The 21,175-nt window shown below is 42.6% G+C and overlaps 1 protein-coding gene and 1 non-coding gene across 2 annotated transcripts in view; both read right to left on the reverse strand.

Annotated features, from left to right (window-relative positions):
- Window positions 1-21,175, reverse strand: part of LOC126481659 (UDP-glucosyltransferase 2-like) — a 148,980-nt gene that overhangs the window by 49,357 nt on the left and 78,448 nt on the right. The window contains exon 2 of the mRNA XM_050105584.1: window positions 19,430-20,251. Coding sequence (XP_049961541.1) covers window positions 19,430-20,251 — 822 coding nt within the window. The remainder of the gene's footprint in view (window positions 1-19,429; window positions 20,252-21,175) is intronic.
- Trnas-cga (transfer RNA serine (anticodon CGA)) lies at window positions 10,139-10,213 on the reverse strand. The gene has a single exon. It is a non-coding gene; the product is annotated as a tRNA-Ser (tRNA).

A 21,175-nucleotide genomic window follows, 5' to 3' on the forward strand; every position in this document is an offset into this window, starting at 1 on the left:
GATTTTGAATGCTGATTCAGAAAAATAACCATCCGATAGCTGTGATTATTTTTCACAGTGGTCTTACTCTAATCTGGAAAAGCTTGTCCTGGAGAATACGTCAGTGTTATTTAACTTCGAGCACCACAGCAGATTGACGCTAATATCAATGGTTAATGAAACCAATCACAGCCGTATTAATACTCTTTTATTAATATACTGTTATTTATCTCCAAAGGGCTATCACAAAAGTTGGAAAGAAAAACAAAGGTACAGGGAAGTTAACTACGAGGAAACCATGGGTAACAGAAGAAATACTTCACATGATCGATGAAAGGAGGAAGTAAAAAAAAATGTTACGGGAAACTCAGAAATACACGTCGCTGAAGAATGAAATAAATGGGGAGTGCAGGGAAGCTAAGAAGAAATGGTTGCATGAAAAATGCAAGGAAATCGAAAGAGAAATGATTGTAGGAAGACAGACCCAGCATACAGAAAAGCCGAAACAAACCTTCGGTGACAAAAACAAGTCTGGTAACATTAAGATTGCAAGGGGAATTCCACTGTTAATTTCAGAGGAGAGAGCGGATAGGTGGAAAGCATACACTGAAAACCCCTGTAAGGGGGGAAGATTTGTCTGATGTGATAGAAGAAAAAACAGGAGTCGATTTAGAAGAGATAGGTGATCCAGTATTATAATCAGAATTTAACAGAACTCTGGAGGTCTTAAGATCAATTAACGGCGAAGGGATAGATAACATTTCATCAGAATTTCTAAAATCATTGGGGAAGTGGCGATGTAACGACTATTAAAGTTGGTGTGTAGAAAGTCGAGTCTGGAGACATACCACCTGACTTTCTGAAAAACATCATCCACACAATTCCGAGGAATGCAACAGCTGACAAGTGCGAGAACTATCGCACAATCAGCTTAACATCTCTTGCGTCCTAGATGCTGACAAGAATACTATACAGATGACTGGAAAGTAAAACTGCGGATATGTTAGATGACGATCAGTCTGGCTTGAGGAAACGTAAAGGCACCAGAGAGGCAATTCTGACGTTGCGGTTAAGAATGGAAGCAAGACTAAAGAAAAATCAAGACGCGTTCACAGGATTAGTCGACCTGGAAAAAGCGTTTGAGAGTGTAAAATGGTGCAAGATGGTCGAAATTCTGAAAAAAAATAGGAGTGAGCTACAGAGAGAGAAGCGTAATATGTACAAGAGCCAAGAGAGAATAATAAGAGTGGATGACCAAGGACGAAGTGCTCGTATTAAAAAGGTTGTAAGACAGGGATGTAGTCTTTCGTCCCTACTGCTAAATCTGTACGTTAAAGAAGCAATGATGGAAATGAAAGAAAGGTTCAGGAGAGGAATCAAAATTCAAGGTGAAAGGCTATCAGCGATACGATTCGCTTATGACGTTGCTGTCCCGAGTAAAACTGTAGGAGAATTACATGATCTGCTGAATGGAATAAATAATCTAATGAGTATAGAATATGGATTAAGAGTAAACCGAAGAAAGACCAAAGTAATGAGAAATAGCAGGAACGAGAACAGCGAGAGACTTATCAGGATTGATGGACACGAAGTAAATGAAGTAAAGTAATTCTGCTACCTAGGCAATAAAATAACCAATGATGGACGGAGTAAGGAGGAAATCAAAAGCAGACTACCAATGGAAAAAAGGGCGTTCCTGGCAAAGAGAGGTCTACCAGTATCAAACATACGCCCCAATTTGAGGAAGAAATTTCTGAGAATGTGTATCTGGAGTACAGCATTGTGTGGTAGTGAAACATGGACTGTGTGAAAACCGGAACAGAAGAGAATCTAAGGATTTGAGATGTGATGCTACAGATGAATATTGAAAATTGTAATTTAAATGAAAGAAAAATGCTGTTCACATTTGACGTCATTCTCAGCAGTGGTTCTTTTTCTACCACATTCCGAAACTGGAATTTTAATTACTCCGAGTATTCAGTGTCAGTGAAGTGCAGTGTACAGATGTCTAACACCTACGTTTAGAACATTAGGAAAACAAAAGAAAAAGTAAGACCTGTAATTTAATGTTGTTTATTACTAGTAATTTAAAACATCGGAACTGTTCATGATTCTGGCGTACAGCTGTGTAAGGAATCGTCAGAGTTACAGTGGCCACCGAAGATGCTTCGAAGTAGAACGAAACGAGTATGGTGTAAGTAAGGTTTTTTAGTCGCAAAAGATTGTGTATCTCCTATATTACCTGTGTAACTGCAACTGCGGAAAAGGAAACTAATAGGTGTTTCTCAGGAACCAAATAGGATTATAAATTATTTGATCCTTACTGGTTGGATTTAATTTGGAGGGAGTCGAAATGCTTTGTAGCTCTAAAGCATCATCCTACTGTCAAACTTATAGATGTTTACGTAGTACCAGAATGAATGTTTCTCTCTGTAGCTGAATTTGTACGGCTTTGAAACATAGTACCGTACGAAAACCTTGTGACAGGAAGTTTCAAAGCCGTTCGTTCTCCATACAGCAGATACATAGTGGAAGACTGATTCTGGAAATAGTGCCCTAGGCTGTATTTAAGCCACTCGTTCGCAGTATAATTTCTCCCAGAAGTGCTAGTCCAGCAAGCTGCACAGGAGAACTGTGAAGTTTGGAAAGTGGGAAAAGGGGTACAGCAAAAGTGAAGCTGTGACGGTAGGTCGCGAGTCGGTGAGTCGTGCCTGAATGGCTCAATCGGTTAAGAGCATTGCCAGTGCAGTTAAGTTTCAGTGGTTCGAGTCCCGGTTTGGCATATAGTGCTAACTTGCCAAGAAGTTTCGGTATCACAAAAGTTCAGAATCGTATGGTGTCTAAGGTGTGGCTCTCACTGAAATCTAAACTGCGCAGAGAGAAAGAAAAAATAATATTTTTACACGTAAGTGCCTCCAGATAATTTTTACAGGATTTCAAAATGAGTAAGGATTAAAATCATCGATATATTAATTAAATCTTTCTTCGGTTCTTGGTGGAACAACATTGCAATAAATGCTTTTGTTCTACAGTATTACTTTGTGTTGACCGGTTTTCGTCTTACAAGGCCATCTTCAGACATTTATTGTGTACTGTTGCCAAAGAACTTACAATGTTTGTAAACACAAGTGATTATGTGCATAAATATGATTTCCTGAGCACCACATGCTTTCAAGTTCTTCCTGAAGACCCTACTAAATTATTCAAAGATGATGATGAATTTGCAATCAATTCATGCAAAAGCATATTCTCTGATTTTGAAGCAAAACTAAAGTAAATAAACGCAGTGCCTCCTAGGATGTATGGGATTCCCAAACAACATACAGAAGGTGTTCCTATTGGTCCAGTACTATCATCATTCAATGTTCCGTCTTGCAATCTATCTAGTAAACTGGACACGTTAATTAAGATCAAGACTTAATTCAAACCAAAGCAAGATATTCCAAATTCTGTGGACCTTTTAAATAACGTAACAGGTATATCTGTCTCGCACAGTGATAAATTATTATCCTTTGATGTCCGCAGTTTGTTTTCCGACACACCAATAGTGGAATGCATTGATATTCTGACAGATGATGTACAGGTCTAATGTAAATCCTGTGAAACTGAATGACTTGATACTGGACACTCAGACATGCTTAGCACAAACCTACTTCCAGATCCAAGGTACCAGTATAAACAATTAGATGGCTCAGCTATGAGCTACCCTCTTAATCCAATGTTGGCTGAAATATTAATAGACCACTTTGAACACTATTTTCTGAAAAATAAAGAACTTTTGCGCGTAAATATTTAATATTAGTTTACATATGTAGATGTTGTGTTGTGTATGTGGACTAACAACACAAATCACATTTTTGCATAACCTGAACAGTCAACATAAAAATATTCTGTTCACACTGGAGATTGGCAACACATCCATAAACTTCGTAGATCAGTACACAGACACACTGTTTCAAAATTTGTAGAAAACTAACTACAGACACAGTAATACCTTCTTGCTAACAACTACCCACAGCTCATGAACATTCAGCTTTCCACTCAATGGTATACTGTCTTATCAGTCCCCTTGGTCACACATGATTTTAAAGCAGAGTTAGATACAATAAAATTTATTGCCTCAATCAATGGCTAAAATCTAGTCTTGATTGAACGCATCTTGCATACGAAACAAAAACTGAAAATTATACCCCTCCTCCATGCTCAATCTGGTACCCCTTCCACTGTCTGCAAGAATTAGTGTACATTACCATATGTAGGAGAGGTATCACAGACTGTAGCGACAATCGTGCAAGTATAGGCTCTCCTATGTTTAGAACACCACAACCCAGCGTATTCTGAATACCAAAGTAAGATCCAGTCATTAGTCAACAGTGGGTTATGCAGAATTACCTGTTCTGACTCTGGCAAGTTTCACATTTGTTAGCATGGTAGAGACATAGCAACAAGGCTGGCTGAACATGAACGCAGCTGGAGGTTGCAGAATTCTTACTCTGTATTTTCTGAGCGTTTGCTGAGTGAATGCTACAACTACAATCCAGAGTCCCATGTCCTTCACTTAGCAAACAAACTCCAAAAATTCAACTCGCGAGAAACCCTGGAAATTAAGAAACATCTAGTTCACAATCCAGATCTAATATTAAATGACCATACACGGCTTAGTACTTCCCCTCCCCTAAACTTCACATAACGCTCTCCGTTTTTCATTGCTACCTACATTGTGTTTCTACATATTCCCATTTTCCTGTATTCATTGAGTTCTTTCGAAATTGTCTACGTAATCCATATTGACTCTAGTACAACTGTTAAGTCTTCCTTTAACTAGTGTTTTTATTACTTATGTTTAATACCTCTTTAACTTGTCTCATCAAGTAGTATTTTTATTTTACTTTTTTCATTTATTTAAGGCAGACTGTTACGTAGACAATTTTGTGTGTAGTGTTAATGTTTTCTTGTTTGCTCTGTTTACATTTATCTGTGCTTCAACTTTTTGCTTTTACATTGCATTACCGTAACACTGTCAAAAACGTTATTTACTCTACGTTTCTGCTTCAATCTAGATGTGTAACTTCTTTTCCACTGTCGTTTACAAACACTGATTTCTTTGGCGACCGTAGTAAGTAAATGTCTGAAGGCGGCCTTTTAAGCCGAAAACCGGTTAACACAATAGAAGTAATGCTGTAGAACAAAAGCAAACTAGCGTTTTTCATTTGTCATCGATATAATCTTCTTGTAGCAGAGCACTATTATTTTCGGGCATTTTATCTAAGTAAGACATTTGATGGTTCAAATGGCTCTGAGCACTGTGGGACTTAACTTCTGAGGTCATCAGTCGCCTAGAACTTAGAACTAATTAAACCTAACTAACCTAAGGACATCACACACATCCATGCCAGAGGCAGAATTCGAACCTGCGATCGTAGCGGTCGCTCGGCTCCAGACTGAAGCGCCTAGAACCGCACGGCAACTCCGGCCGGCTCAATAAGGGCACGAAGACTACATTTTTTACCGGCTTCCGGTCACAATAGCTTTCAAATTCCGTTGCAAATAAAAGTCCAGTATGTTTAGGACCGAAGAACGTGGAGGCCAAGGAATCTAAAGGACTACGGTTCAAGTCTCCATCCGGGCATCCAGATTTGCGTTTTCCGTGATTTCCTTAAATCGCTCCAGGCTAATGTCCGGATAGTCTTTGAAAAAGACAATGCCCATTTCAGTCCCTACTCTTTCGTAATCGGAGCTTGTGTTCCATCTCTCAAATTCCCCGCTGTCGATGGCACGTTGAACTCTTGTCCTTTATTCCTTTCTTGAATTCTTTTTGCGTAGGAAGTTTCCTGCGAAACATTCTTTATATGAAAAGTTTCAGGTGGTCCTGGTATGCTGGGCTTCTTTGAGTTTCCCATGATTAATGTGACGAGAGAAACAATTAGAAAAGGATTAACACGGAAATAAAGCGTTTCCGGACCCATATGTATATAACACCTTTATTCCTCTGTGTGTTAAGGATATCTGCTGAAAGCTTGGCATTCTGCGTAAATTTGGAGCAGCAGAAGCGATGAAGGGGAGTGCTATTTTAATGGCGTTTCTCTTTGATAAATGAAGCACAATCTTTTACAGCAGTGTCAGTGTTTGCACACAAAACCCTGGCCGATGGAATACACCAGTATACTAGTTCTTTGTGCAATTACTTGGTAAGACCCTACATTATAGATAAAAATACATGAGGCTAAAGAGGTCGTCTTACTACCGTAACGCAAAATTATCGGTAAAGACGACAGCTTATGCAGAGACAGTTTACAGAGTCAGAAAGCGACTGATGAATATAGATTGTTTGGGTATCCAGATGAAATGTTATCCATCAGCATGTCAGACTTCTCCAAGATTAAAGCCTTAATAAGGAGGAGACGCATTGTTTATTATCCTGTCGATAATGTGACCATTACATACAGAGCGATTGCAGTGGTTCAAAGATGTAAAGGGGGAAATTCGGCAGTACACGAAAAATCCCGAAAAAACTTTCATTAGGACGTCCGGTCATGGATCTGAACCCCGCCTCTTTCGATGAGTCTGACGCCTTGCTCACTGCACCAAATTCGACCGTCGTTAAAAAATAGGGTAATAAATAGCAAACACACAAGAAGGTAAAATGAAAGTGATTAACAAACTTCATTGATCTAAGTGTAAGTCCACAGTGGACAGCATGTTTCCAGAAAATCGAAGACTTACTGCTTGTTACACACGTCTAGCCGCAGGCGTCCTGTAACCGACGCGAACATTCCGAGCTAACGTCAAGAGTAAGTAGTCGGCCTTGAATACTGGAGCTGAGATAGCACTCCACTTGCCTGGAAACTTCCACAATGCCGACGGGGCCTTGCACTGTTTAAAGGCATAGGCTGTTGAAGCGAATGACAGACGATTAAACGACAGGAAAAATTTTCCACTTGCCGTCTGTCCCAGTCAGGCACCATATAACTGTACGAAGTCGAAATTTATGTGATACCGTATATAGTTCCATCTGACAGTGATGTCCTAATAGAATCTCAGTTAATTTTTAATTTTGAACATATTTTAGACATTGTATACCACTTTTTGACTCAGACTATAGAACAGCGCTAACACCAGTCCGAATCATGTATCATCGCTGCCGAGATGCAATGGTTTAATTGGTGCTTAATAGCTTTTAATGCGAGCTTCTGCTTCATTTGTCTGTTTTGGTTATCTATGTTATCCCATCTACAAGAGAGAATACGGTTATTTTAGAAGAAAACCAGTTAATGAGTGGTGGTTGTGGGTTTCAATCTAAATACGGATCTGACGCAGCTTCCCATGCTATTTAATCCTCTCCAAGCGTCTTCTCCGAGTAACTACTGCAAACTACACTCATTTGAACCTCTTTAATGTATTCATTCTGTCCCCTTTTACAATTTTTATCAACCAAACTACCCTACATTTCTAAATTGGTGACTGATGTCTCAGCACGTGTCCTGTCAGCCACTTTTAGTCACGTTGTGCCACGCATTTCTTCTCTCTCCATATCGCTTTAATACCGCATCATTTGCCACTCGATCTATTCACCCATTCTTCTGCATTCTTCTGTAGCACCACTTTTCAAAAGCTTATATTTTCTTCTTGTCTGGACTGCTCACGCTAACTTTTCACTTCCGTACAAGGTCGTGTTCCAGACAAATATCTTCAGAAGAAGCTTCCTAACATTAGGTGCTCTGAAGATATTTGTCTGGAACACGACCTTGTATTTATGTTCGATGTTAAATTTCTCTTCTTCACAAACGTTTTTCTAGTGATTATAATTCTGCCTTTTATATTCTTTCATCTTCATCAGTTATTTTACTGCCCAAAGAGCAAAATAAGCCTACAGTCCAAGTCCTTTGCAGTCTGCCAGAATTACAGTGTCATTGACAAACCTCAAAGTTTTTATTTCCTCTCCCTGAATTTTGATTCCTTCTCCAAATTTTTCTTCAGTTCCCTTCACTGTTTGCTCAATGTACGGACTGAGTAACATCGAGGATAGGCTACAACCGTGTCTCATTCCTTCAGGCCTTAGGCGGCCTGAGCGAGGCATGTCACCGACAGTTCCTGTCTCTCTGAATCTCCTCCACGTCCAAACAATACTGCTTCGGTTTACTCTGTGATTTACCCCCGTTACCTGAAACTTGATCATTTTTGGCTACGGGGTTGTCAACGTTATGGTCATCAGCACAGCACCTTAACGAAAAGTGAACATGCCAGTCCTGTGTGTGTGTGTGTGTGTGTGTGTGTGTGTGTGTGTGTGTGTGTGTGTGTGTGTGTGTGTGTGTAGACAGCTAGTCAAAATATTCTTGATGTAGTATGGGGAGGGGGTGTAGTCTGGAAAGTGGTACGTGCTAGGCATAATTTTTTATTTAACAGGAATATCAGGGTGAACTCCTTGTACTTCAAATTGAGGTCTTCGTCCCAAGACAAAATCCAGGACAACACAAGTAATGAATTATTTCAGTTTGTAATGTACCACAGCCCAAAGACAGTAACAAGTTTCACGAAAATTTTCTTTAATTGCAAGTTAATTGCACACATAAAAACCAGTTTTGCACCACCTCGGTTACGAGAGTTCCGGAACCTGTACAGAAAATTGGAATAGAGATCAACATAAACATCATTTCCGCCCTTTTTATTGCGCATGGAAACCACACATTGCATGTTGTACCACCATACAGCGATACCTTCATAAGTAGTGGTCCAGCTTGCTGTACACACCGGTACCTCTAATATCCAGTAGCACGTCCTCTTGCATTGATGCATGCCTGTATTCGTCGTGGCATACTATACACAAGTTCATCAAGACAGTGTTGGTCCAGACTGTCCCATTCCTCGACGGCTATTCGGCGTAGATCCCTCAGAGTGGTTGGTGGGTCACGTCGTCCATAAACAGCCCTTTTCAATCTATCGCAGGCATGTTCGATATGATTCAAGTGTCTGGAGAACATGCTGGCCACTAGTCGAGCCATGTCGTTATCCTGAAGGAAGTCACAAGATGTGCACGAGGAGTGGGGGGGGGGGGGGGGCGAATTCTCGTCCGTGACGACTAATGCCTCGCCAATATGCTGCCAATATGGTTGCACTATCGGTCGGAGGATGGCATGCACGTATCGTACAGCCGTTGCGGCGCCTTCCATGACCACCAGCGCCGTACGTCGGCCCCACATAATGGCACCCCAAAACAACAGGGAACCTCCACCTTGATGCACTCGCTGGACAGTGTGTCTAAGGCGTTCAGCCTGACCCGGTTGCCTCCAAACACGTCTCCGACGATTGTCTGGTTGAAGGCATATGCGACACTCATTGGTGAAGAGGACGTGATGCCATTCATGAGCGGTCCATTCGGCATGTTGTTGGGCCCATCTGTACCGCGCTGCATGGTGTCGTGGTTGCAAAGAAGGACCTCGCCACGGACGTCGGGACTGAAGTTACGCATCGTGCAGCACATTGTGCACAGTTTGAGTCGTAACACGACGTCCTGTGGCTGCACAAAAGCTTTTTTCAACGTGGTGGTGTTGCTGTCAGGGTTCCTCCGAGCCATAATCCGTAGGCAGCGGTCATCCACTGCAGCAGCAGCCCTTAGGCGGCCTGAGCGAGGCATGTCACCGACAGTTCCTGTCTCTCTGAATCTCCTCCACGTCCAAACAATACTGCTTCGGTTTACTCTGAGACGCCTGGACACCTTTCTTTAGAGCCCTTCCTGGCACAAAGTAACAATGCGGACGCGTTCGAACCGCGGTATTGACCGTTTAGGCATGGTTGAACTACAGAAAACACGAGCCGTGTATCTCCTTCCTGGTGGAATGACTGGAACTGATTGTCTGACTCCTTCCGTCTAATGGGAGCTGCTCATGGCAAGGTTGTTTGCATCTTTGGGCGGGTTTAGTGACATCTCTCAACAGTGAAAGAGACTGTGATACAATATCTACAGTCAACGTCTATCTTCATTACTTCTGGGAACTGGGGTGATGCAAAATTTTTGATGTGTGTAGTACTTCAGGAACTTGAGCAATAACTTATCAGCTTAAATGCTAATGAGTAATCGTCCTAAAACTGTAGAACGTAAGACAACAGCAAAATGACAATAATAAGTTCTAATAAAATTTTCCTTAAAGTAGATTAAAACTGTGTGCCCGACCGAGATTCGAACTCGGGACCTTTGCCTTTCGCGGGCAAGTGCTCTACCAACTGAGCTACCGAAGCACGACTCACGCCCGGTACCCACAGCTTTACTTCTGCCAGTACTTCGTCTCCTACCTTCCAAACTTTACAGAAACTCTCCTGCGAACCTTGCAGAACTAGCACTCCTGAAAGAAAGGATATTGCGGAGACATGGTTTAGCCACAGCCTGGGGGATGTTTCCAGAATGAGATTTTCACTCTGCAGCGGAGTGTGCGCTGATATGAAACTTCGAAAGGCAAAGGTCCCGAGTTCGAGTCTCGGTCGGGCACACAGTTTTAATCTGCCAGGAAGTTTCATATCAGCGCACACTCCGCTGCAGAGTGAAAATCTCATTCTGGAAACTTCCTTAAGGTAGTTTAAACAGTACTTCGACAACCTCACCAGTGACTAATGCGTAGTCACCGTTAAATTACCAAAAGCAGACGGTACTAAAAGGGCAATAATTATATTGGTTTGAATTTGCATTAAATGCAAAATAAGCTGATTTCATAAGTAATTTATCACATTACATACTGCTGAGTAATTACAGCTAGATCTCTCAATATGACAAATTTTTAATATTTTTTAAAGCTTCATTAATACCAATCATGAAATGACCTTAGGGCGCACAATTACTCACGGCCAAACGTTGTCTAAATAGTGCTATAGCTATTGAACACCAAAATTAAAACGAGCAAATACATAAATACCGACCACCAGTCCCTCACGGATTTCGACACTCATTGTGTCGGGCCTGGGCGACTTCTCTGGCGCCCTCACAAAACTGCAATATAAATTTCGTTCGACACTGTTCGCTACAACAACAGATAAATCCACTATTAGATACAAGGAAAATATTGAGTCTTTAACAGTGGAACAACCGAAACTTTTAGCTGGTACATGGATGCAGGCAGTGAACGGTGAACGAGAAACAGAATTAGACGGCGCAAATACAGTTATACTCTTTTGCACTGTTGAAACTCGTCCACTGGTAAGGGCAGAGCATTTTAAGCCAAAGTCAGAAGTCACTTCGAAACAACACAAGAAGTGTTGGAACCTTCTGGCAATGGAGAAAATATTCACATTCTGAAGACACGTTTTGAGCTTTTGCTCACTATACAGATCACACTTATACAGACTCCGCATGGGCAACGAAGGTGGGCCCGGCGCCCCATCTTTCAGAACTGCTTGCCCTGCCCCGTTTCGGCAGACCAAAGAAATTCGCTGTATCGATCGGCAAAGATAAGCGAGCGTTAATAGATCGAGTTTAACGACTCGCCCGACTCAACGCTCAAATGCAAATGGCACACCACAAACTTCAGAATGGTAGATCCTCCTGGGCTGTTGTGTTACAGGGCTATCGTCCTACGCGTAGTCTGTTTACCAACACTTTCTTCAGTCAGTGAGGTTGGAATGTTGTCAGCCATTCCTGTGTGGTCGGCCTGACTGATAGCTTTTTTTTTTTCGCTATCTACAACAATTCATTTTCCCACTGACGCATTATTCACCTGTCAGATAATGAGATGACGGTGTGAAGGCGATGGCACGTGCTGCTTTGGTTACTTTATCAGCTATGTCGTTTCCCTGAATCCCGATTTTTCCAGGTAGCCACCAAAAGACCATCTCTTTGTCACGGTGTTAGATCTACTGTAAGGAGTCATGTATGAGCTGAATCAACTGGTTTACGGGATACTCTGTGGACTGCTTGTCATAAAAGACGAGAAACCTTTTGCTGAGATGCCTGTGAATCATTCCATTGCCGTCATAATGCCATGTAACTCCGCATCGTTATCTGTATATTGAGCTCGAGAACGCATTTGAAAACCTTATCAGGAAAAACAGTTGAACAACTGAGGACATTCTGTTGCTACATCTACCATGTAAACAAGGGTACAACTGTTTTAAACACTTAAAATTGAAGAAAACAATTTTAAAACATAGACTGGAGCACAAGTTTTGTTTTATTGCATCAAGCTTAAAATCACATTCGGCCTCTGGAGACACCAAGGTGGCAGTTTGTTCCATCCTTGGCCGTGTGTTCCGAGATCTGTTATATCCAGATCTTTGAGGCAGCAGCACATATTCCTATTGGCTTGCGCACATGGGGCAGCGGCCTTAACAACCGCTCAAAGTTGATATGGACAGCCATAATACATACTAATGAACGAGGAAAAGTGAGATTTTCAGGGCCTGTCAAGCCGTAAGGAGGCGCCGCCGAATCAAAATGGTGGTTCCTCGCCTCTGCACACAGATTGTGAATTGAGCTAGTCTGAAAGGCTCCAGTCAATATCCGTATGCCCTCATGGTGGACAGCATTTAACATCTTTAAGTAGGAAATATGGTGGCCTTAATGTAACTGTGATCTGATAAATGCCCTACAAAACTGCACGAGGTGGTACCTGTCACCTCCACACACCTTTTCCCTGGGACATTGAATATTTTTAAATGATTTGAAGCCCTTTTGTTCGCAACTCATTATACACGGAAGTTGGGTTAATGTTTAGTCAAATAGTAGGTTTAAACAGTACAGTCTCCTTGAAATGTAAAATATTGTCCCCCATTGTGAGCTCTGTTTGGTTAAAACTTGGACGAGCACAGTTAAAATTGACGCGCGTAATATTCTCTGGTGTGAACCTGTAACTAGTTTTATTGGCCCAAGCTTCCAGCCTCCTGGTGGTCAGCTGTAGTTGCCCCGTTGACTTAAGATCAGAGGAAGAGGACATTGCGACGTCACCCACAAATTAAGAGCATTTAACAGGACTCTTGGCTATGGAAGTGATGTCATTGATAGCAGTTGGAAACAGAGTGACACTAAGTACACTGCCTTGCAGTATTCCTTAGCAATCAGACAAGACATCACCAACGCAGGGTCTAAAGGACCAGTCCTCGAGGAAGGATGGTATGAGAATCGGGAGACATCCATAGTCCTCATTCAAGAAGTTCGCGAAGAAAATTTTTTACTTCTAAGTGATGTCTTACGCTTTTTTCGTTTTCAAAAAACACACCATCAAAAATTGTTTCGGCGTAAGAAGGAATCCTGTATCGCCATCTCCAGTAGAAATGGCTCTGAGCACTATGGGACTTAATATCTGAGGTCATCAGTCCCCTAGAACTTAGAACTACTTAAACCTAACTAACCTAAGGACATCAAACACATCCATGCCCGAGGCAGGATTCGAACCTGCGACCGTAGCAGTCCCGCGGTTCCAGACTGAAGCGCCTAGAACCGCACGGTCACCGCGGCCGGATCTCCAGTAGAATGAAGTTGCCAAGGGCAGAATGGTAGCTCCTGAAACTGCACTGGGAGCGGTACAGGTGACCTCGAGATTCGACGAGCCAGACCAGGCAGCGGTTCACTATGTGCTCAAGGGGTTTACCTACACAACTGGTAAGAGCTGCACTTCGGCAGCTGTTAGGGTCGGTACGATAATTGCCTGTTATCCGTAATGGAATTAATACTGCCTCCTTCCAAGGCGTGGGATATTGTCCATCAAATCAGACATGATTGACACAAAAAATGGATGTTCCCTTTGGCTCCAGGGCACAGATGATGGAGCATGGCGTAATTGTGATCCGGTCGTGGAGCAGCGTGTTTGGCCACAGTCAGAGCTGACTACAATTCACAGATGGAGGAAAGAAGATTGTAGACCACCTGGTTACAATAGGAGCCTCCTGATTTACTCAGTCCTACAGAACACGTGGAATGCAGGAGATTGTCTGAATGACGCAGTGCCAGTAAAAAGGTATTCAGTTGAACCTAAGCCATGTTTTTAGACCTGTCCATCGAGAGCCATTTCTCAACAAGGCCATAAAGGGGAGATGCGATGACATTGTCTGCAATCCACCTTATTGAACACCGTACCTGTTCTGTGTAAGTGGATCAATTACTGAGTATAATTCCTTCTAGGAGTTTCAGTTCCGATCTTTTATCGCTCGCCTGGCTTGTGCCCTCGCAGACTGAAGGGACTAAGCTTTTCAGTAGTTGGATGGTTTCAGTAGTTGGATGGTATTTTCGCAAAGCAGCGCATCTGGCTCCAATTGCCGAGAAACATCTGTCCTTTCATCAAGAGGGATGCCGTCGTCTGAGATGGTTACTAGACCATGGAATGGAAGCTGCAGCAGCTCGTTTAATCACACAAGTGGTATGGTCCATCTTCTGGGCACAGTTTTGTTGTATGAATATGGTCTGCTGACTGTATTGCAACCAGTTTGCCCTTTGAAGCAGCCATCTTCACGGCCGCCTGTCGACCACGATCCTAGTCAGTAGACGAAACCACACCGGAAAGCGGTCACTGTAATGCAAATATGTGTGAACTTCCCACTGAACTGAGTCTTCAGTAGCTAGGGAGACAACAAATGTCAATGCCTGAAGATGCCACTGCAGCTGTAGGAAAGAGTGTCATCTGACCTGAGCTCAAGAGGCAGATATTCTCTGAATGGGTGATGTGCTATATAATTCAATCCCTGGAGAAAGTGGTAGCTGACCTCCACAGCCCATTTTGTGCACTGAAGTCCCTCATGAGGAGAAATGGACTGGGGGAGTGCCTGGAAAAGTTCTGTCTGCATCATGAGGTGGAAGTATAAATAACACATTGATCTTAACTAGTGTGAGAACACCCACTGCAGCTGTGTGATTGCGGTAAGAGAGACAGAGAAGTTCCATCGGTCATCGAAGGAAACTATCACTGCACCATTGGCCCTATCCCGAGTAACATAGTCGATCCTGTAGAGGTGGTAGCCACCTTAATGGAGGTGTCAGTTACTTGAAAATGAGTTCCTCATAAGCAGAAGCAGAATAGTCTCTCCGCGGACAGGACATGTAATTCTTGAAAATGCAGTCGGTAGCCATTTAAGTTCCATTGCAATGGTGGAACCTTAATGGGAGAGACTGCTTAGCGATGGCTCTCCTTGCCGCCCTCCATCGGCGTTGGTAATTTACCTGAGAGGTTATGTAGAACATGAAACTAAGGGAGAGTGCTCGCTGCTCCTAGTGTTTTGCTGCCATTTTGATTTCGAAACGGCTTTGTGTGACGTTTTTCTTACTTATGGTAGGAGTTACTTGCATACGTAGGGGGGGGGGGGGGGGGGGCAGCTTAGTGGGCTTCTGGTGTTGTGCAGTAGTATGTGGCTGAGGTTCTACATCTACATGGTTACTCTGCAATTCACACTTAAGTGCCTGGCAGAGGGTTCATCGAACTATTTTCATACTACTACTCTACCATTCCACTCTCGAATGGCGCGTGGGAAAAAGGAACACCTAAATCTTTCCGTTCGAGCTCTTATTCCTCTTATTTTATTATGATGATTATTTCTCCCTTCGTAAATGGGTGGCAACAAAATATTTTCGCATTCGGAAGAGAAAGTTGGTGATTGAAATTTCGTACATAGCCGCAAAGAAAAACGCCTTTGTTTCAGTGACTGCCACCCCAACTCACGTATCATTGAGCGATAACACGAAACTAGCTGCCCTTCTTTGCACTTTTTCGATGTCCTCCGTCAATCCAACCTGGTAAGGATCTCATACCGCGCAGCATTATTCCAGCAGAGGAGGACGGACAAGTGTAATGTAGGCTGTCTCTTTAGTGGGTTTGTCGCATCTTCTAAGTGTTCTGCCAAGAAAGCTCAGTCTGTTTCGCCTTCCCCACAATATTATCTATGTGGTCTTTCCAAATTAAGTTGCTCGTAATTGTAATTCCTAGGTATTTAGTCGAATTGACAGCCCTTAGATTTGTGCGATTTATGGTATACCCAAAATTTAGCGGATTTATTTTAGTACCCATGTGGATGACCTCTCACTTTTCTTTGTTTAGTGCCAGTTGACACTTTTTGCACCATACAGAAATTCTCTCTCGATCATTTTGTAATTGGAATTGATCGTCTGATGATTTTACTAGACGGTAAATTACAGCGTCATCTGCAAACAATCTAAGGGGGCTGCTCAGATTATCACCTAGATCATTTATGTAAATCAGTAACAGCAGGGGGCCTACATTACGGAACGCCAGATATCACTTCTGTTCTACTCGATCATTTACCGTCTGTCATTACGAAATGTGACCCCTCTGAGAGGAAATCACGAATCCAGTCAAACACCTGAGACAATACTCCATACGCACGCAATTTGATTAACAGTAGCTTGTGAGGAACGGTATAAAAAGCCTTCTGGAAATCTAAGAATATGGAATCGATCTGAGATCCATTGTTGAGAGCACTCATTACTTCATGGGAATAAAGAGCTAGCTGTGTTGCACAAGAACGATATTTTCTGAACCAGTGTTGGTTATGTATCAATAGGTCATTTTCTTCAAGGTGAGTCATAATGTTCGAGTACAGTATGTGCTCCAAAATCCTACTGCAAATTGAGGTCAGTGATATGGGTCTGTAATTCAATGGGTTACTCCTATTTCCTTTCTTGAATATTCGTGCGCCCTGTGCTTTATTCCAGTCTTTAGGAACAGACCTTTCGTCAAGTGAGCGGTTGTATATGATCACTAGGAAAGGCGCTATTGTGTCTGCATACTCTGAAAGGAACCTGATTGGTATACCACCTGGACCGGAAGACTTGTCTTTCTTAAGTGACTTGAGTTGTTTCGCAACACCTACGATATCTACTTTTATGTCACTGGTTCCAAGCCCATCGCTGATGGCTTTGGAATGATTTCGGGTTGAAGTACAGCTTTTGCCTCACAGGTACAGTGACAAGAGAATATACTCCGGTTTATGGTCTTAGTTTGTGTGGAGGCATCACACTATGCGACTGGCTGTTTAAGGGCCGATGCAAAAGAAATACGAAACGCCAGGACCGCCCTGCTTTGAAAGCTTTCTAGCTTCTTCACAGGGTATACGTTTCTTAACTTCAGAGTCCTGAATTTTATCTTTTCTCGATATGAACGCCACAGTTTCTGCTCCATACTGGATGATCCCAGAATAGCTCCCGTATTTAGGAGTAAGTGTACGAGTTTCCTGATTCATGAGGTGAGCCTTCACAATTTCCAAAGCCCTCCCATTACATACGAGATCTTCGCAATCTGAAGCACTGCATCAGGGTGGGAACAAATGGTCGAAACTTAAGACAGATATACCCTACAAGAATATGTTCATGTAAGTCCCGACTGTTTCACGTTGGAATAGATGTTGCAGTTCTTTCCAATGTGCCATTGACCCCCTCATAGTTTTGCACTCCCGTGTGACCCACGTTTTTCGTTCTTCACGTAAGCATTATACTGAAGCAGGTAACAAAGCCTTTACAGAAGTTAATGGTGTAATGCAAGTAAGCCACAATAGGGTTGTCAACGGGTTATTTACACTTCCACCTCATGATGCAGACAAATCTCTTCCAGGGACTCCCCAGTCCATTTCTCCAGTTTAATGGTAATTTGGCCTACTGGATAGCCCGTCAAAAACTGAACACAGATTAATCATGAAAACAATAAGAATGTGTACTGAATTTCGGAAAAAAGCAAAATTGAAACAGTGAACGGTACGAATTTAAGATTTGCAACATCTAACGACGTTAACGAGAGTCGTCTCGTGGTTGTTTGGACCTTATGTTAGACTGCAAAGGAGATGATCTGGGTTCAAATCTTCCTCATAACCCACTTTTTTTCACGTAATTATTAACTGTCCGTCCGCTCATTGACGTGTTTGTTAGATGTATTGAAATGTATGTATGTGTCATGGCGTAACGTCTGTTTGCAACAGCGGTGTGCAACGAAGGGACTTCTACACGTACGTACCTCCTATTTGTTCTACACAGGTACCACATGTTACGCCTTTTGCATTCCGTTTTGGAAGCTTTGACGAATTCCTTCGTTGTAGCGTAGTTCACACCGGTTTTTCTGTTTTTCTCATTTCTGTGAGAGGTCTATGCTGCATCCAGACTGCTCTCAATATTGGTCACAGAATATGAGCCAAGTGATAAGAACATTACCGTCACAAGTAAATATGACGAGAACAGGCGAATGCAGCGTAGACCTGTTACAGAAAAGAAAACGACAAATAAATGGGTGTGAACTGTGTTAAAGCGAAGGAATTAAAGAGTCAAAACTTCCAAAACGGAAAGCAAGAGGCATAACATGTGGTACCTGTGCCGAACAAACAGAAGGTACGTACGTCTGGAGGTCTATTCGTTACACATCGCTGCTGCAAACTGACGTTACGCCACGACACAGACACAAATTTGAGTACAGCGGACAGACACCTATGTGAGCCGACGGACAGTTCATAATTTTTTGAAAAGTGGGGCATAAGGGAAATTTGGACTCAAATTTCCCCCTTCGTAGTCTAACACCGGGTCCACACAACCACGACAACTGCTAACGTCGCTCCATATTGCATATACTAATTTATACCGTTCACTGTTTCAATTCTGCTTCTTTTTTCCACAATTCAGTACACCACCTTCCAATTCCCATGTTTAATCCGTGTTCAGTTTTTGACGGGCTATCCAGTGGTTCAACTGACCACTAAATCTGAGGGAGGATGGGATGGGGAGTTTCCCTTATCAGATATTAAGTTTTTCTATGGCAGCGTGTGCAAACGCGGTGCGATGACTACACGACTTTGACTACACGAATAGGATAGTTCCAACCCTTGATGAAATCTGGCTGGCGTTGCGGTCCTGGACATACGGTGATAGGTAACAAACGTACTGTATGAGATTAGAAACATTTTAGATGTTACTGAGACCCACCATCTGCTTGGATATGACATCTCGCTACTTAGATGACTTAAGTCTTGGAAGAAAGTCCTCCAAATCTCCGGTGCCTCGAATAAACCACTAACAGCACTTTAGTGTCAGTGACAATGCACCGCATGACACCTCAGAGGTTGGTGCCATCTCAGTCTATCCACATCTATTCATCTGCTGAACGGGTCTATCCACTGGTCATCTGCTGAAGTGGTCACATGTGAAACACCGAATCTCTAAAGAAGTTTTATTGGTCAGTCCAAGGGCAGCCAAGAGATGCAGGGTTGTTTGATTAGTCTTACAAACTGCAATGGAACACAAACAGCCCTACACTTGTAGCAGGTTCCACTCTGCCTTATCAACATACGTTTCAAGGCTTTATTCAAATCATGCCAACGGGAATTCTAGAAAGATCGTATGCCGTGTTCAGATTACTTTCCTAGGCTTCTACTCTATGTTACGGATTGTAACGTTCAGAGATCTAACACGAAATAATCATGATGTGCTACTGACATGTCTTTCAAGTACTGACAGTGGAACTAGTTCCTTGTTACTACACTACGCACTCACCTCTGGCAGTTTCTGTTTAGGCTTCAGATGTATGCCTCCAATCTCCACGACAGCTGGCACAAGTGGTCTGGGCGGGTTCAGTGCTGGATTCGTATTGACGAAGAGCATACTCGTATTTTTCGCAATTTCACTCAGAGGCGGAAGGCTGTCTCCAAAAAATTTCTTGACAGCCTGGTTAGTAGGTGTGTCTATGTAAGTCTTGAAGAACCACTTGCTGTACTTCAGATACCATGTGTTGCTAAGGCGCTCAAGGAATCCCATGTGGTCACTAGCAGAGACAGACTGAACAGGTATGTAAGAGGGATTGTCCGGGATACCAAAACGATCAGCTGTCCACGGCATAAGCGGGGTGGAAGAAATCGCTATGTTTGGCGCCTGGAACTTGTGCACAAACGGCAGCATACAGTCTGTCGTGAAAGTCTCCGTGAAAATGAGGTCGAATTTCTCGTTCGATTTCATCAGAGCCTGCATCGCTGGATGCTGGAGAACCTTCTCACAAGACCTGACAGTGATAACTTCGAGGAGTTTTAGTGTACCGTAGGGGTTATTTATTCCCAGCTCTTTATCCTTCGAAGTGACGCCACCGGGAGGGCCTTTTAAAGAGCCCACCAAGCTGACATCCTTGTAGTTTGGTATGGGCTTCTCTTGCGGGTTGTGGCTGTACACGATGACCTCGTGACCGCGGGCAGCCAGTGCCTTCAACACTTCTTCGAACATCATGAAGTGGCTCTTCCCTGGGAAGTCGAACAGTCCCAGTATACGGGCTCCGTCGCCCTGTCCAGCCGCCATCACGACAGCCAGCAGCACGAAAATGCTCTTCATCTGTAAAAGAAAAAGTAAACTGAGTCAGTATTAAACAGTGCTCTGAGTAATTTCTATGATTCCACATCTACATAAATACTCCACAAACAATATGTGGCAGGGAGTACATCCTGCCAATATTACCGATTTTATTTCATATACTACTCGCGTACTGATCTAAGGAAATATGGCTGTCTGTGTCTGTACGTGCCCTTATCTCTCCTATCACTTTCTGAAGACACCTACGCGAGATACGTGTTGAGTGCAGTATAATGGTGCCTTAGTCGACTTCGAAACAGGCTCTCTCTTCTAATCCGGCGTGGCTTCTTGAGAACTATGTTCTCTTTCTTCCAAGTTTTTAACACTTTTGCATGAGCTGGCTATGCCTAGCTGTTACGCCTCTGATTTCTTTTGTCATACCTACTTCATAAGAACTCCAAACTCTGGAACAATGTTCTAGAATTGGTCGCGTTGTCTTATATTATTTACGGATGCACCGCACTTTCCCAGAACTCTTTAAACAAACCGAAATCTTCCACGCACCTCCCTTAATACTCTTTTTATGCAGACGTCTGAATTCAAGTGTTTCCCTGCTTTAGACTATCTTAAGGCGGGGTAGGTCATCAAATAGGCCGACTTCGAGCAGGAGAGGCACCACAGGACTATTAATTTCCATCGTCTATACTTTAACAAGTAAATTCATAAAACTGTCAGCATGACCAGAACGAATTCACAATCATAGCAGTGGAAGTTCAAAAACATAAAATTTGTGTCACATGTGAAATTTCATCATTTTTTCACTTACTATTTGCTGCATTTGTTGCTATAGGTACACTTTTCTTCGTAAGTACATATTCTTCGATGAATTTTGCACAGCACATAAACCATAATTACAGTGTGTACGCAACTCTAGAATTTTCCAAATCTATTAAAAACTGTGGTAAA

The sequence above is a fragment of the Schistocerca serialis genome, chromosome 5, assembly GCF_023864345.2.
Source record: "Schistocerca serialis cubense isolate TAMUIC-IGC-003099 chromosome 5, iqSchSeri2.2, whole genome shotgun sequence".
NCBI classification, from domain to species: domain Eukaryota; kingdom Metazoa; phylum Arthropoda; class Insecta; order Orthoptera; family Acrididae; genus Schistocerca; species Schistocerca serialis.